This window comes from Carettochelys insculpta, chromosome 14 (assembly GCF_033958435.1).
Source record: "Carettochelys insculpta isolate YL-2023 chromosome 14, ASM3395843v1, whole genome shotgun sequence".
In the NCBI taxonomy this organism is placed as follows: domain Eukaryota; kingdom Metazoa; phylum Chordata; order Testudines; family Carettochelyidae; genus Carettochelys; species Carettochelys insculpta.
In genome coordinates this window covers 16,631,122-16,649,178 of record NC_134150.1, presented here as the reverse complement: position 1 = coordinate 16,649,178, position 18,057 = coordinate 16,631,122, and the positions used below count along the sequence as shown (strand labels likewise).

At 44.0% G+C, this 18,057-nt stretch overlaps 1 protein-coding gene across 2 annotated transcripts; it reads left to right on the top strand.

Moving 5' to 3' along the window:
- The first annotated feature begins 698 nt into the window (after window positions 1-698).
- CNEP1R1 (CTD nuclear envelope phosphatase 1 regulatory subunit 1) lies at window positions 699-16,570 on the top strand. 2 transcript variants are annotated; one of them, XR_012647521.1, is made up of 7 exons: window positions 699-821; window positions 8,175-8,246; window positions 10,640-10,713; window positions 12,564-12,673; window positions 12,779-12,833; window positions 14,335-16,002; window positions 16,555-16,570. XR_012647521.1 is itself a non-coding variant. In XM_075009085.1 (6 exons), the coding sequence occupies exons 1-6, from the start codon at window positions 797-799 to the stop codon at window positions 14,374-14,376; spliced, it is 378 nt and encodes a 125-aa protein (XP_074865186.1). In that variant the 5' UTR covers window positions 699-796; the 3' UTR covers window positions 14,377-16,055. The 2 variants fall into 2 exon arrangements, 1 of the variants encoding a protein (XP_074865186.1); XM_075009085.1 differs by lacking the exon at window positions 16,555-16,570 and having other exon boundaries at window positions 14,335-16,055.
- The last annotated feature ends 1,487 nt before the right edge of the window (window positions 16,571-18,057 follow it).

Here is an 18,057-nt window from a genome sequence, read left to right as displayed (position 1 = left end):
TGGCTCTCGCCCCTCCCTCCCCACTCAATCTCTCAGCGAGAGCTGTTGAAATACCGGTAACAGCAAGTACCGACACACGCCACCACCACCACCACCGCTGAATACTGTAACAAAGGGCAGCGAGAGACTTGCTCACATTTCTGCACTCTCCAAGCCAAGCAGTTATTTTTCTGGCTTTTTATATCCCAGAGCCCAGAACTGCTCAGATTAACACAAAATAAATAGTATTTGGTATAAAATTTCTTTGCCCCCCCCCCGACACCCCCCGACCAATGCAGCCATAGACTGAAGTTACTTGAACAGGTTGGCATTCTGGACGCATCGGTAGGGGGATAACTGCGGGACGACCCTAGTGCTGCCCGGAGCGAGGCAGGCTCCCCGCAGGAGTCTGGTCACCGATTTCCATCGCCTTTGGATGGGGCCTCTTCTCGCTCGTGCAACTCGATCCCCTCAGGGATGTGAACGTGCGCCTCGGGACTGAGCCGCTCCCGCACAATTCTGCGCTCCAACCACGCGCAAGCATCCCTTGAGCCCACCCCTTTGCGGGCAAAGTCCCGCCTACAGCAACGTCCCTTAGCTTCGCTTCCCTTCCCTTCCCTTCCCAGCCAATGAGGATGGGGTTTGCTGGGTGGGGTGGCATGCTGAAGAGATGCCCAATGGCGTGAGGCTTTGTTGGGGGTAGCGGGGACTGCGGAAGGGGCGGGACTAGGAGCCGGCTCTAGTCCCGGGTCTGCGATGCGACCCGCTGTGAGCGGCTGAGGAGGGGGCGGCTGTGCGTTCTGGTCGCCCTCCCGCCATGAACTCGCTGGAGCAGGCAGAAGGTAATAGGTGGGCCCAGGGCGCCGCTCTCTTTTCCCGCCGGAGGCCGTCAGGCGGCACCGGCAGTCGCCGGGGGAGGGATCTTGTGTGTGCGGCTACCGCGCCCCAGCGCGTCTCATGCCTAACGGCCGGAGGCGTCCAAAGGTGTTGCCGGGGGGCCGGCCGAGACCACGCGTTCTCCGCTGTGGGACATCGAGCCACCGACGAGTGGAGGGGGTGGGAACAGAAGAGACGGACGTCCCTGGCCCTCGGTGGGGGCTGCGCGGAGCTGGCCCGCGCTGCCGGGCTGGAGCTAAGACGAGCGGCGGGTGAGTCTGGCAGCAGTGGGTGTGCTGAAGCCGTGCTCGCTCGCTCGCTCGCTCGCTGGTGGAGGGAGAGGGAGCGATGTGGAAGCAGGAAGGGGCTCGGTTGTGAAAGGGCAAAGTTCTGCTTTTTATTTGAGCCAGTTAATTTGCACCAGAGCGCCGACCCCGGCTTTCTCCAGCGAGAACACACCGCACGCTTTGGAGGTTGCTCTCGGGACCTGACCATTGCTGAACTGGAGACTACGGCAGGAGGTCAATAACGTGTAGCATGGTCCCAACACTTCCACTGCTTCCTGCCCTCTTAGATGTTTAGGGGTAGATAAGTGGTAAATAGCAGCACAGAATAGTGAGAATCAGGCCTGGAGCCTGTAAACAAACTTTATGGGATCATGGGAAACTTGGCTGTGCCCATGATAAGTGGTTGTCTGGCTAACTAAAATCATGCTGGATTACAGATATTGCTAGATGAGAGAGTTCTGGATTAGAGATTCAATTTGTAGTCTGCAAAACTTGTTTTCTGCCACCTCTCTTTGGTTGAGTTGTTTCATGACAAAGTCTGTTTTTAACAAAAGACAAGCAGTCATGTAGCAGTTTAGAAACATTTGTTAGTCTTTAACAGTGTAGCCTATTAAGTTCTTGCTTGGAACTTGTCATAAAATATGCACTACACTCATCACTGCTTAAACGAGTACTTTACTTACGAGTAGTCACTAAAATAAGGGATACATATACCTACCTTTGTTCACTAGATGAGCGAACTCCCCCGCAGACCCAACCCACCGCAGCCTGAAACCATGCCAGCCCCGCAGACCCAACGCACTGCAGCCTGAGCCCCCCGCTAGCTCCACGGCCCCAGCCCACCTCAGCCCGAACACCCCACGGACCTAACACCCCACAGACCCAACCCACTGCAGCTTGAACCCGCCCCCCACTGGATCCGCAGCCTCAGCCTCCCTCAGCCTGAACCCCCTGCCCTCCCTGCAGACCCAAACTGCTGCAGCTTTAACACCCCCACCTTCCCCACAGACCCAACCTACCACCAGGTTTTAACCCTCCCTAAGCTCCCCACAAACCCAAGGTTCACTTACCTTTCAAAAGCAGCGACACACACTGCCACTCCTTTGCCGAGTTATGAGCACTTGGAATGAATTGGGGACTTTTACATGTATTTTAATGAGAATTTAGTGTCCCTCTTATGAGTTTTCGCCTTTGAGCAGAAATTTGAGAACCAAATATGCTCGTATAGTGGGGGATGAGTGTACAACTTTTAATGTAAGCTATATATTCAACACAGCTGTAATTCTTTAATTGCATTATGTATTTCAAATACCTTGAGATGTGATAACTAACTGAAAAATTATTTATTAAATCAGATCAGTGTTTTAAGTTTTGGTACAGATTTGTAATAGGAGGAATTTAAAGCTGTTTTTTTTCTGCAAAAGTCAGTACAGAAGGGTATTTTAAAAACACCAGTGCTTCAAGATTAGACTAGATGATATATGTAAAAGAAACAAGATGTAGGTACAATAGCAGAAATACTAGAAATTATGGGAATACTGAAGTGACTATCAACACTTACTGTCTCTCACACACACACACAATCACAATCACAATTATCTCTTTGATTAAAACTTGGAGAGACAATTTTTAACACCAAGGGCATGTTTTTTTAAAAGATGTTCTTAATTTGGGCGATTGAAACTTATAAATTGTAGTGCAAGCTTTTATTTTGTGTATACACTTTATTTAAAACATGAAAGTTGCATCTAATTTACAAATGTTTTCTATTGGTTAATGAAGTAGTTACATTTGTTTCACTAGATATATGCAGAGATTATTTCAATGTTTATCGAATAAAGTACACACTTAAGTAACAGGCATACATTTTAATAAAATGGTGGGTGTGGGTTTGTTTTTTCCTTCTATTGCTACCTTGTTTTGCACCACCCTTATCCTGTCAGGTCTGTAGCATGTTATTCCTGAACAATAGAATTTGCTGGACAAGGGAAAGTGGACAGCCCAGGCTCTCAGTGGCTGCCACAGGGCAGGTGGTGGTTCCAGCTTCCAGCCCTGTGGCCAGCCTCCCAGGCCCCTCAGCAGACAGGGGCTCCAGCGCTAGTCTGCAGCAGCCTCCCAGCCCTTGCTGCCATTGAGCAGGTAGGGGCTCCAGATCCCAGCCGATGGCAGTGTCCCACCCCCCACTGTTGCAGTGCAGACCGGGGTGTTAGCTGATGGCTGGGTAATGAGTGGTCTGTGAGCTTTGTTACATCCGAGTTTTTAACTGCTAGGACCGGCCGTCCCTTCGCAGCAGGCATCCGGGGTGGCTGACGGATGCCCCAGAGATTCACTCAAGTCTTTAACTGCTAGGACAGGCAGTCCCTTCACAGCGGGCAGCTGGTGTGGCTGATGGGTGGCCTCAAAGGTTTGGTGCAGAGAGCTTATTCCACCTGTGTCTTTAACTGCTTGGACAGACTCTCTTCGCAGTGGGCAGCCAGGGTGGCTGATGGGTGCCCCAGGAGTCTGTCCCGTGGAGGTGACACGACTCAGTGCTCAGCTCTCACTGCGCCTTACCACTGACCACGCTAAAATAGCCAAACCGGCTAAGGTTCTTTGTTTGTGTTCGGCCAAGTTACAGTAACTGGGAGGAGTCAGACTGAAGCTTAAATGGTTACTATTTATTAAAAGGCAGAAATAAGAATCTTAGCAGTTACAAGGTTATTGTTCTATCTTCTTAACTACTAGTAGGATGATACATATGGCATACCAATTAGATTACAAGTTACAAGTATGAGGACAAAACGCCTTAGCTTACAGAGCTCTTACTATGAAATGTGCACAAAAGTACATTGCAGGTATAATTCTCGCCCTTGCGTCCTCCGACTCCGGCATAGCCAGCATCGTTCAGTCAATCCCTCGGGCAGAAGAGTATGAGGAGGGCGTCCCTGGGTCCTCAGGAGGCAATGACCTTACCTGACCGGCAGGTTTAGGTGATTGGAGCTCAGTTAGAGTGGGCTTCCAGACCCTTCTTTATACCCCTTGAGTCATGTACACTCTTCCTTATCTAAAGATGCCAATTGTACTGGTTCGCCTTTGTGATGCCTGTTCTTACAAGGGAGTTGCAACTTAATTTACACTTGTAAGACAGAGAACTAAATTAAGACTGAACATTCTTTTCGTATGGGCGTGAGATTCCTCTCCTGGGACGACGTGTAGGCGTGTCAATTATCAGTACCAGCCAAGGGCAGTTTGAGGCCCTGTGGTCCTCGGCTGGCCTGTTAGCCGTCTTATCTATGTTCTTCCACTATCCAGGGTCTTGATGAGGCAGCACATCTGTGCTCTGAGGCATCAAAGACTTTGCATGAGATTAGCACATCTGTGCTCCCAGGCATCAGACTGTGCTGGTCCCTTTTGTCCTTTGTGCTCTGAGGCACCTGAGAGGGGCAAGATGGAGTAGAGCAGGGGGATTCTGTCTGGCTACAGGGGGACTGTGGGTCCCAGCTGCAGGGGAGCAGATGGGGGGCTCCAGGTCCTGGCCCCAAAGCAGCCTCCTGGGCTCTGCTGGCATGGAGCAAGTGGGGGCTCTAGTGCCAATCCTGCAGCAGGCTTCCAGATCCTGCTGCCTTCTCCCAGCCCCATGGGGCAGGATGGGGCTCTGTGTCCCAACCCAGCAGCAGCCTCCCAGTTCCCACTGTTGTGGAGCAAGTGGGAGCTCTGGCTCCTGACCCCACTGCAGCATACTGGACCTGCTGCTGGGGGCTCTGAATCCCAGTCCGATGGGGCAGGCAGGGGCTGTGGTCCTGGCCTTGCTACAGCCTCCTAACCGCTGCTGTTACAGGGCAAACAGGGCTCCAGCTCCCGAACCTACAGCACCCTCCCACCCTGAAGCCACAAGGCAAGCAGGGGCTCTGCTGCCAGCCTTGCTGGGACTCCTGCATTTGCCTGCTATTCTCTCATCTGGCAACATCTGTGGTCCTGCTAGACAAAGGGTATTGCTGGATGAGAGAGTACTGGATTTGAGGGTTGCAACCTATATGAAGTAAACTCTTTGATAGCTGGCATCCATGGGACTGGCAGGTGGCCAGATAATCAAATATTCTGGGTAATAGAGAGGCATACCTAGCAATCCATAACACTAAAGAAAAGCAAGATTATATATTAACAGACAAAAATATATGCCGAATATTGTTCCCAGTCTTTTTCCACAAGCATCCACATACATTAGAAGACTGTTACCTGCCCCTCACACACACAACCCTCCCCTCACCCCCCGCCACCACCAGCAGGACATGACCTCAGCTGAGTGGCTCTGGTCAGTTTGAGTAGCTCATGTTGGGTGGGAGAGCAGAGGAGCCTGCTGGCTGCACTCAGGTAATATCTGTGTCCCAAGAGAGGGAGATTAGATAGTTTAGAAGAGTGTTAATGGCAGTCATTAAAAGTGACTGCCTGATGGCTACTTGGCAGATCCTGTGTCTAGATCTTTTCGAAGAAATATCTATGTTGTAATTGGCATTACTTATTTCTTAATGGGCAGTAACAGAGGGAGCCCTGTTAGTCTGTATTCTAATAAAATGAGCAAGCAGTCATGTAGCACCTGAAAGACTAACAAAATAATTTATGAGATGATGAGTATCAGAGAGGTAGCCGTGTTAGTCTGTAGCTTGGAGAACAACAAGAAGTCTTGTGGCACCTTATAGATTAACAGATATTTTGGAGCATAAGCTTTCATGGGCAAAGACCCGCTTCATCAGATCCATGAGTCAGGGGGGTGATTTCAGAGGGTTATTTAAAGCGTGGGGTCCCAGTAAGAAGGAGGGCCAGAGCTGCCAAGGTCTGTTCAGCAAGGTGAAAATGGCCCAGTATCAATAGTACTTATCAAAAGAGGAAAAAACAAGTCAGATCAGACTGGGGGATGTGAGCCTTTGTCAGAGTCTAATGGGGAGATGATAGCACCCAGAGCAGAGAAACTGCTTTTGTAAGCTGCGAGCCACTCCCAGTCTCTGTTTAATCCATGGTTAATGGAGTCAAAGTTGCAAATAAATTGCAGCTCAGAGATTTCTCTCTCCATTTGATTTTTGAAATCAAATTTATTAGGTGATGAGCTTTCATGAGGCAGACCCACTTCTTCAGATCTGGAGATATGCCATTTCCGGTACAGCACTGACTGTTTTTATAGTACAGATCAAAAAAAATTTTTTTTTTTTTTAAATGAAAGCTGACAAATTAGATTCATAGGACTGAAAGGGCAGTGGCGGTGAAGTGAGGAGAGGAGGAGAGCAAAATACTAAGTATCCTGCCTGAGATCACTACAAATATCAGAGTGAGAAGCTGTCTTAGTAATGCGTAAGGTAATTACTATCTGTATTAAGGCCAAGCCTCAACATATAGAATTTGAGCATAAACTGCAGGTCACACATTTCTCTTGATAATCTGCTGTTAAAGTCTCTTACAAGTCTTAGTTGTAAGGTACATATTCTCAGGTCTTTAACTGTGTGGCCCCACTCCATTGAAAATGCTCGCTGACAGGTTTATGTTTACTCAGATTCCTAATGTCTGCTTTGTGTCCATTCATTCTGTAGTGAAGTGGTTGTCCAGTTTGTCAGATATACATAGCAGAGGGACATTGCTGGCACATGATGGCATATATAACATTGGTTGAGGTACAGGAGAATGAGCCACTAAGCTTGTAATTTAATGTGATTAGGTCCACTGATGGTGTCTCCAGAATAAATATGTGGCCAAAGTTAGCAGTGGGGTTTGCTGCAAGGAAAAATTCCGGGAGTAGTATTACTGTGGTGTGACCTGTGGTTGCTAGTGAGAATTTCCTAAGGTTAGGTGATTGTCTGTAGGAGACAACAGGCTTCTCCGGGAGTGGCATTGTGTTCCAGTGTATGGCGTAGATTGTTGATGATGCACTGCTGCAGGTGTTTGAGAAGGGGGCTATAGGTAATGACAAGTAGTGTTCTGTTATTGATCTTCTTGAGCCTGTCTTGAGGTACTTGTTTTCTGGGTTGTGTCCTTAGGTGCAGCACAAAGGGATGCAGGGCTAACGTTCTGAGTGCAGCCTGCAGGGTCCTTTGCTCTCTCTGTGCTCTTGCCTGGTGTCTGCTGACTAGAGCTGCTTAGCTGTAAGTTATGCTGGTTATTTGAGCGTGCTGGTTGATCAAATAGTGGTTAAAGCATTACTGTAATATGGAATTATTTCAAAGAATAGTGGCTGTCACTTGATGCCAGTTTGCCTTTAGTAATAAAAATTTAGATGTCAATACGTTTAATGGGTAGTTTAGCACAAAACTTCTCTGGTTGCAAGGAAATCTTAACAGAAGTTAAAAGGGTATTTGCCTTTTTAAAATTAGAACATGTTTCTTAAGTAGACAGCTTGTCATGTTAAACAGTGTTGCAAAGCCAAACATGCTACTAAGAGTAGTATTCCAAAGCAGGCAAAAACTTAAACCATTTATGACTATTTTCATTGTCCAAGATGAGTGGCAGGTAAAAAAAGGTTATTAAAGCAAAGGACTGTTCAAATTTCAAATCATACCAAATGACGTAAGAATTTTTGTAGTGTTATGGGGATACTGTGGTATCATTCTAATCACTAACAAAATATCAAAATCTATCTATTATTGGCACAGAAAATAGAAAAATCTATTTTGTTTTTGAGTATTTTAATAAATTAACATAAATGTACCATTTAGACTTTCAAAGGGACACCTTATCCAGGTATTCTAATCTCTTCAATATATGTGAAGCCCTTCTATACAGGGAAATGCCAGTCACTTAATTATATTACTTTTTGGTGGGGAACTTAACCGAAAAAACATGGTAAGGTGGTGTGCTGAAATACAGTGCTATGGCTCTTTCCATCCACTTTGTTTAATCTTAGATACAAGTGAATTTTTGATAATTAAATCATTAATTACTGCTTTCCTCTGCAAGTTACAAGGCTGAACTGCACAGGGCATAAGTATCAGAATAGAATCTGAAGCCTTCATTATTGAACTTCAACTAATAGACTGAGATTTACTAGATCTCTGCCTGTCTTTTCCTCAGATCTCAAGGCTTTTGAAAGAAGACTTACTGAATATATTGCATGTTTGCAACCAGCTACAGGACGTTGGAGAAGTAAGCTAAATATTTTAAAGGAGAAGATGGACTGACTCTTTGATACTTCAGTTGTCATTTACCATAAATTGTGTGTTACAAAAACAAAACAATGCTTTAAATCTCTTATTGTACATATTTTGTATGCAAGCCTAAAATCTCTTTAATATTTGAAGGTAGCACACACAACCTTAATGAAAAAATACCAAAAGTAAAATAATTGGTTTCATGTTATTGCATATATACCATGTATACAGTTCTATTCAAAAGTAGGTATTGGCAAAAGCAGCAAAGCTAGAAGTATAATGATTTTATAGGCAGCCTCAACAAAGAAGGTTATGACTGAATGGACTTTGAAAACTGCATTAGTATCTTTTAAAAGGAACTCTTCAGGACAACTTGAGGTACATTTTCAGCTTTATGATTAAGACCAGGTCTAAAGTACTGCTTATGTCTGCAAAATTTATGTCACTCAGGAATGTGATGGAAGGAAATAAAGCACCCCCCACGAGAGACATGAGTTTTGCTGGCAAAGGTGGCAGCATGCATGCCCTATCAGTGGGAGAGCTCCTGCTAACAGCTAGGCTGTGTCTACGTGGGCACAAATCTTTGAAATACCCATATTTCGACGATTACTAATGAGGCGCAGAATTGAATATTCAGCGTCTCACTAGGATGCTTCCGGCCGCGGTGCTTCGAAAACACGTGGCTTGGCGTGGCTACACAGGGGGGTCCTTTTCGAAAGGATCCTCCCTTTCAAAATCCCCTTATTCCAATCAGTGAGTGGGGTGAGGGGATTTAGAAAGGTGCAGGATCCTTTTGAAAAGGACCCCAGTGTAGCCACGTTGAGCTGCACGCTTTTGAAAGCAGCGCTTTCAAAGCACTGCGGCTGGAAGTGTCCTAATGCTAACAAGGTGCTGAATATTCAATTCAGTGCCTCATTAGTAATCTTCGAAATGGCCATTAGCATGGCTGTTTCAAAGATTTGTGCTCGTGTAAACACACCCCTACTGTTGGTTTAATTATGTCAATAGCGGAACCCTTTTCTGTCAGGATAGAGTGGCTACATGAGAAATTTTATAGGAGCATAGCTAGAGCTATGCCACTGTAAGTTTTCTAATGTAAACATAATCTAAGTCTTAACTACCTTTTTTAGTCTTCTATTTTTCTGGCTAAATATATATATATAAACATAGTTTCTAAGCTGGGCTCCTTTTTCACCATGGTAACTTAAAACAGTCTGTTTATTAATGGCATTCTCCTATTCCTTAGTATATTTTTCAAGGTTTCGTCCAAATCAAGACCTGAAGTTCACTGATTCCATAACTTATGATTTGAATGGGTGTATTTACTTTTTGAGTGTTGGAAGTCCCTTCCAAACTGTTCAGATATTTCTAAATGTAGGCTAAAATGTTAAGGCACACTCGTGAAATTTTAAATAAAAATTGGCTATAGCACCTAATGACTTAATTCTGTTACCTGTATAATAACTGCTTTTTTTCTGGGAAACTGGGATTGATAAAATTAGATCTTTACTGTCTTTCTGTGTGAAACTGGAGAAATAACTTTTAATTTTATATAGCACAACTTTTTTCAGTCCCTTTAGAATTTGCCAGTTCTAGCCCTTAATTGGACCCTTTATATTTATCAGTATTGTCACCCCCCTCAAAATTAAGATCTCATAAGGCTGCTTTGCAAACAATGAGGTTTGATCTTTAGTATGTGTATCATTCACATCTTTCAGGCTTTTGTCCACAACCATGAGTGGAGAGCTAAAAATCAAACTTTTTAAATAAAAGCTGAGAACCTCATAGTCACTTGCCTGATGACGCTTTAAGGAAAATACCGATATTGCTATACTTGGACTGAAGTTGCAAGAGTTGGCAATGCTGCCTGCCTTTATACAGAACAATTTGCAAGACTGGCACCTTGTTGTAATTGGCCTTTGGAAAGCAGTCCGTGTGGTTTTATAGTGTATCGCTCAAGGAAGTTATTTTGTATTACTCTTCCTCAACTCTCTGTTTCTAAGTTAGTGTATCTGGTAGAAACCTCTCATCTCTCTCCAAACCTCAGCATGTCTTTATTGATCAAAACACTATTGGATACTAATTTTTTTATCAACTCTAGGAAGCCTATAGAATCTTCAAAGGGTTGCATTTTTTTAAACAGTAAAACTTTTTTTTTAATTTTCTTCACTTTGACTTCATAAATAGAAAGGTGGGAGTCCAGGTGAGAAGCCAACATGATATGCAGGTAGAACTTTTCAAAGAAATCTTGTTCTTCTTTGGGCATTCTTAGTAATCAAGAATGAGTAGGAGAAACTGAAGGCTCTCTTTCAAAGTTTCTCATGAGGCATTAAATACAGTCTAATGAATATGAATCATGGGGTGTTTATGACTTCTGTTTTTCATCAGTGCTTCTTATAGTGGTATCAGTCTGCACAGCAACTGGTGCTTGGAACTGGTTAATAGATCCTGAGACACAGAAGGTAAGTTATACTCTAATATTGAAATATTAAGTGTCTCATGTTTGTGATCTAAAAACCAAGTGTATGTATTCAGGAAGTAGATTGCTTTGAAGAATGATAACCTAATAGCAATTACTTCCCTGAATGAATCAAGACATTAGTTATGAAGGACAAATGCAGAGGATCGCTTACATCGCAGGATCATGCTTTGATTTGAAGTAGGCAGCTAAGACTATATGAGGCATTCCACAGTTATGATGAATAAGGGTGATTTCCCCAGAAGAGTAAGTGTTTTCTGTGTCTGTAGAAATTAGTCTGCTGAGGCTGCCTTAAACTAGCATGATACATGATCAAGCAAATTGAACTTGTAATGACACTAGCAAGCTAATTAGTCCTTAGCTTTTTTATCTTTGTTACCTCTGCATTTGGAAGTATCTGCCTTTTCTGGTTGAAATTACTTTGTTGCTGTGGAACAGTTTAAAATTTGTCACCCTAGATATGCATACAGCATCTGTGCACTTAAATTTGTTTAACATGAATATGTAAGATGATCAAACTGATTTTTTTTCCCTAAATTGTCAGTGGAGTAGCTTGAGGCTTGGCAGTTTTAGCCCATAGCAGACATTTGCAGCTTGTTCTGAAATGATTACAGACTTCTAGGCTACATTGTATCTATTAAACTGAATCTGTAGGTATAGTTGTCCAATGTACTTTACAGTAGACCCCAAGATACATGCAATTTGAAATGTACATATCTTGTGTTAGCATGAATGGGGGTGCGAGGGGTGCGGCAGCAGCTCTAGCCCCAGGGAGCTGCTGTGTTGCCACAGTGGGAGACGGGAATCCCCCTGTTACGGGGGAAGTGATTCCCCAGTCAAGGGGGATCCTGTATCAATGGACTGGTTAGTTGGTGGAGCACTTCACTCTGCCAGCACAGCCCCAGCAGCTGTTGCTGCAGTGGGTGCAGGGATCCACCAGTCAAGGGGGAAGATGCCAGTTCACCAGCCCCTTGCCAGGGGGATCCCGACTGAGAGGGGGAATCCCCTGCTGCTCTACCCGCCCCCATGGTGGCAGCTGCTGGGGATGAGCTGGTGGCCCTGCCTCAATTCAGCTTGCAGGAAATTCGAATTGTACCTGGTTTCCCCAGAACATAATTACCGTGGAAGTCAAGGGTCTACTCGATATGAACGCTTTTGAGTTTTGCATGGAATGTAGTAAATTTGGTTTGCTGCCAAGCTGAAAAAAATTGGTAAAAGATTCTGAACTTATTTTAGTTTTTACATCCAAGCAATAAATTGAGGTACAGTTATTGCACTTTATTCAGAAGTGGAAGGAAAAACACAGGATGAGTTATGAAAAAATTGGCAGTAGCAGGAAAATACTTCTTAATTTGGAACTTTAAAAAAGAAGCATGTTGATCAAATCAGAAGCCAAAGAGATACTCATATCTCATAGTTTTAAAAACTCCCTTCAGATGTTAGCAGTGTATTTTGCCCCCAGTTTAAAAACCACCAAGTAAAATTTTAGACTTTATATCCATGACCTTATCCTTTTTAATGAAACATGTATCACTTAACAGGGCAACTGCTCAGAGAGTTCTCCCAGGAAGCGGGAGACAGTTTTCTCTGTTAGCTTGCAAAATATCTGAAAGCAGAAGGGAGATTCACAGGGAGGATGTTTGGCAGAAGCCCTTTTTGTAAAGAGTAGCTGGATTACAAACTTCTGAAAAATGAGGATTTTAAGTGATCTGTTCTAGCTTAGCCTAAGGCCCTAAACATCCTATCTGAAATATTTAGTCTCTAGGTTGATGTCCCTTCAGTGATGAAATCTTTTTATAGTTTTTCTTCAATATAATTTGATTTCTGTCCTAGGTGTCCTTTTTCACATCGTTGTGGAATCATCCATTCTTCACAATTAGCTGTATTACTCTAATAGGCTTGTTCTTTGCCGGAATTCACAAAAGAGTGGTGGCACCATCAATGTATCCTTTGCTAGCTTGTCAGGTAGAAGTTGAGAGAGTTCTTACTGTGACTGCAGTCCATATCAAATCTTTGTTTAATACTTTCCTTTGACGAAATCCACACAGTATAGCAGCCCGATGTCGAACAGTCTTGGCAGAGTATAACATGTCCTGTGATGATGTAAGTGACTCTAGTCTTAGTGACTACATATACATGTTTAAGGCAGGATAAATGCCAAAAGGGGAGGTTGCCCTTTCTCCCTGAACAGGCACTGCATGCCCAGCTGGCACAGGTATAAATAGCAGTGTGGATCGGGGTAGGCCTGCAGGCCAGATCCAGCCCACCACTATCATGTGGCCCAGTGGGAGCCTCAAGCAGTCTCCTTCCCTGCCATTCTTCTGCATGCTGCCCAAGCCATCTGGCTGTGAGAGCCAAGTGCCTCTCACAACCCTGAGGGGGCAGGGCAGAGGCTTCCCATGTTGCTTCCACTCCCAGTACAATCTCGCAGTTCCCATTGGCTGGGCCATGCTTGCAGCATAGGCAGTGTGCGGAGGACCCCCCCAAGGTCCCACTGGGTGGCTGGCTGGGAGCTGCCTAAGATAAGCATCTCCTGGACAGAACCTGTACCTGGCACCCCATCTTCCCTGTACCTGTACCCCAGGTTGCAATCCAAACCCTCTACGCTGCTGCTCCTGCACTCAAGTCCCCTCCCAAACCCTGCAACCTAATCCCTGGACTGCAAACCCCTCTTAGACTCTGCATTCCCTCCTCCATCCATCCCTCCTCCAGGTCAAAATCCCCTCCCGGAGCCTGCATCCCAATCCCTTGGTTTATGTGAAACCCCCTCCTTCACCCAGACTCTGAACATCCCACACCCTCTCCTACCCTGAGCTCCCTTTGGCACCCAAACTCTATCCCAGACCCTGCATCGCCTCTATCAATATCATGAAGGAGTGTGGCTCTTTACCACTTAACAAATTCTTGGCCTGCTCCTGCCCCATCAGAATTAGTGCACACCCCTGGAGCAGATGTTTAGACAAGGCTTAGGTGTGTAGATGGGCTTACTTGTATGAACAGCCCGAGCAGATCCTCCCATATTGTAGATAGTATGCCACTGTTTTAAACAGTACAGTATCCAATAATGGTACTTCCTCTTGCTGCAGGGAAAGGCTCAGAGTGTGGGAGGAGGGGTGAAGGGACAGGGGAGATGCATCAGAAAAAAGCTCTGGAAGTTCTCTGTTTCCAGAATCTTACCCATGTAGCTACATGCTGTTATGGATAGACAGCCTAACATGGTATATTTATATTTTTACAAATAGAGTATGGTTAAAATGTGAAACTCTAAGTTACTTAATTGATCCATTGAGATAAACCCTTAGTTCTCAACAATGTTGCTTTTAACTTTTTTCCATCCATGGATGGAATAAATTATGTTGCACCCAGGTAAATGGGGATATGTACCCCCAGTAGAAACATATGTTGCTAGCTGTGGGCAATTTGCTATTCAGTTGTGCAGCACCTGGATCTCTCCTGGGTGGCTGCCCAAATTCTCAGCTTAGAGGAAACACTGATTCTCACCCCAGTTTTTTGTGGACTAAAGATAAATTAACATAGCCGCTCTACAAGATGAATGTTATGTTAAATTTTGGGGTTTGTTTGAATTATAATCTTTCTTTTGCAGACTGGAAAACTAATTTTGAAACCTAGGCCCCATGTTCAATGATCGTGATCTTTCATTTCTGTCCACTACCACGGAAACAAAAAACTGAACTTTTCTCAAGGTACCGTGGCAACAAAAAGCCAAACAGGACTGGTTTTCAGTTGCCTAGTAGTGAGAGTCCTAGTCGCCGTTGACAGTGAAAATGTGCAATATTGCTGACTGGCATATTTGTCGAAATTGTCTTGACTGTCCTCATGTTATCGGTGCGTGTGCTCCTTTTGATTACCTCTTTTTCAGTATTAGTGTCACTTTTGTTCTTCAGGTAGAGCAAAATATGCAGGTGAAGTATGTTAATTGGTAACTAAGTTAAACTTGGAAACCAAACCTCATTTTGTTTTATATAATACAGTTTTTGTAAACTATTGTAAATTGCAAATCAATGCCAATGTAAAGCAAAGAGTAATACATGCTATATGAATTTTTGTTCTCATGAACCAGTATTTAAAGGGATGCTTATTTCCATTCCCACAGTTTTTTATTAATATTAATTACTTGTATTTTTTCATTCCTGGTTACAATTTTTTGAATCAGCAAACAAGAGACTTAAAATAGAAAATCTGTGGTGGGGAAAGGTCTTATTATGTTTAAGAACATTGAAAATATAAACAATCACGTGTCCAACTACATACTGTACTTCAACCACTTTCACTGTGGTTATCTTTGGTTCAGTGCTTTCACCTAATTCAGAATTTTACCTGTTTTTAATGTTTTAACATTTTAGAATCTCTCAAAATATTTACATCTTTACATCACATTATAATAGTTCTATACTTCATCTGAATTTCATATTTGCACTGTTTTAAAAGTAGATTTTATTTTGTGTGGTAATCTGGCTGTGAGCCAGTATTGCAAATGTTTAATGTTGGATCCAAGTAACTTGATAAAGGAAATATGATCAGTGCCACAAATAAATTAATAAAAAGTGTTAAGAGAAACTGTGGCTGTTATGTATATGCAGCATAATAGTTCTTGAAATATTTACAATAACAGTTTAATTTTAAGTGTTCAAAGTGCCTTTTTACCAGTTTCCAATTTTTTAATGTAACCAAACATGTCAGCATACAGACAGAAAGCTATTGCTGGCGCGGTAACCTTTCACTACAGTTATGACTAGCGAGGCTGCCTCTTGAAGTCAGCAGTTTGACTTTCATGTATGTTGAATTTTCACTTAATTGAGGCAATAAAATCCTTTGCATCTGAAGTCTCTCTGAGGTTTTGTACTCTCTCCTTCCATTGTGTTTTTTTTAACTGATGTAAATTTTGTAGGTAAATATATGCATTAAATACTTTATATATAGTGGTATGTTTGGTTTTTTTATCTAAATTCCCAAGTGTGCAGTTACATGGGAAGCCACAAGCTTTATGGTTATATGCTTAAATTATGAACAGTTGAAGACTCCAGTGACAGAAGTATCACTGCTCATTTTGTTTGTAACTCTGGATATTGAAGTTACCATGGGGCAGCATGGAAAGCACCAGCCTATGGTCCTTCTACAGAAATCCATTAGTGCACCTCAGCCCTACTTCATGCACTTTCTCATTCCAAGAACGGGGTATTGCCTCTATCTCCATTCAGCCTCTGTTCTCTCTGAAGCCTCAGGAAGATGGCAGATTGAACAAAGCATTTATGTATGTACTTGCATGCTAATAAAGGTGCCATACACACTGATTTGTGAAGGCCACTTGCTCAGATGAGGTGGGGAGGGTTCTGTTCAATTCCTGGTGAACATATATCATACAAGCTCCTGAATCCTTATCACATGGAAATTATCTTTTAATTCCTTCCAAACTGGGCTGGATATAGATGTGAACTAATGATCTACAGTCGTCCAGGTTCCCTGGAATGCTTAGATCAGTGTCTCTCCAGCTTTCCAGAATGTTATATCCCTTTCAGGAGTCTGAGTAGTCCTGTCTGTCCCCTTGTTTCACCTCACTTTGCTTACCGGATCAGATGCAATAATACAAAAGTGTCACTGCCCACTATTACTGAAAAATTGCTTGCTTTCTCATTATTACAATATAATTATAAAATCAATTGGGATGTAAATATTGTACTGGCATCAGTGTATAGTACACTGAGCAATATAATCAAGTGACTGTATGAAATTTTGGTTTGTACTGATAAGTGCTTTTTATGTAGCATGTTGTAAAACTAACGATGAGTTGATGTGTACTCTGCAGGCCCAGTGACAGCAGTTGTGGGCTTGGGGCAGAAAAAGTCAACACACCCTCTGATGCAGTCCACTTGACGTTTAGGCAATGTGTGCCTGGGCTGTTGGTATGTGCCTATGCTGCTGGTATGAGCCGTATTTTTTTCTATCCAGTGAGTAATACACTTTGTGTACCAAAATACATGTAGGTGTGCACCACTCATAGGAACAAACACTACCCTAGCTATAATACGTGTATTTTAAAAAGTTACTACAGTTACTTCAGTCAGGGCTTGGTACAATGTGGCCTGTGGGCTGAATCCAGCCCACCGAGCTGCCCAGTCTGTCCCCTGGGAGCCTCTTCTGGCTCCCTTCCTGCTCCAGCCCAGCTTTGGGGCCATGTATGTGTCTGTGACCATCAAATGCCTGGGGAGAGGCTTCTTACACCTGTTTTTGCCCCCAGTAGCTCCCACTGACCTGTTTCTAGCCAATGGGATCTGCCAGTTTCCAGAACAGACAGCATGGGAAGTACTCCTCCTTCCTGTGGGCTCACAGAATTGAGTTCAGAGCAGCACACATGGCCTGTAGCCCAAAGCCTCTGCACCTCACCCACTTCTCTGACGGGGCACCTCCTCCTGCATTTCTGCCCCAGATCACAATTCACTCCCAGATCCTGCACTCCTCTTCCAGCCAGAATCCTCTCCTGCACTCACACCCTCTCCTGCATCCCATTCTCCTGTCCCAAGTCATAACCCCATCCTTTACCCAAATTCCCTCCCAGATCCCACACCGTCTCCTGCACCCCAATCCCTTACCTCAAGCTTCTTTCTAGACCAACCTCCATCCCGACATTAATGTCATGGAAGAGTGGGACCCTTGACCACCTGGAGTAGTTCCTCATCAAAAATTGTTGCCCATGCTGGGTTAGGTAGTTTAAAGCTCATTAGTCTAATAATTAAATCCAAAGTGTAAGAGAAATAAAAATTTATGCAATGCGTAGCCCAATCAACACTAACCTAACACTTAAAAAATAAAATTTACATAGCATGTGTGCAGGGCAGGAAGTACTAAGAAGTGACCATAGTAATACAAGTTTGTGTTTGGAGGTGAGTGGTAAAGAGAGTTGCATGTGTGAGAGAGAATGAACTGGCTGCTGGGGCAATCAAGCAAGGCAGGTAAGTATTCATGTGGCTAATCCTAGATGGGATGTAGCAAGCTCCATCCCACTCAAGTCCTTCTGAGCAGTTGTCTCTACCCATACCCATTCCCTTTGGAAGAACTGCGGAAGCCTGACAGCAACACCCCTGCACAGCTGCACTGAGGGGTCCTTGAGCAGCTGCTATAGGACCCAGCAACCTGGGGGAGGGGCACCTGAATACTGCTACCTCTGCTTGTCTAATAGATAGGCAGCACTTTCATTGTTTCTGCACAGCTGGAGGCCCTGCACCCTTGTAAATGACCCAGGCTGCTGAGCAATTGCCCCTTTTGTGCCCTTCCCTCCCCTCAGCCTGTTGGCTGGCCTGACCTCCAACAT

What these genes read in the sequence shown, in the direction of transcription:
- CNEP1R1 (XM_075009085.1), top strand. Translation starts at nt 797, where the DNA reads ATGAACTCGCTGGAGCAGGCAGAAG. An exon ending in CTCGCTGGAGCAGGCAGAAG is followed by an intron (nt 822 to 8,174) that starts GTAATAGGTGGG and finishes TCTTTTCCTCAG; the next exon opens with ATCTCAAGGCTTTTGAAAGA. An exon ending in ATAACATGTCCTGTGATGAT is followed by an intron (nt 12,834 to 14,334) that starts GTAAGTGACTCT and finishes TTTCTTTTGCAG; the next exon opens with ACTGGAAAACTAATTTTGAA.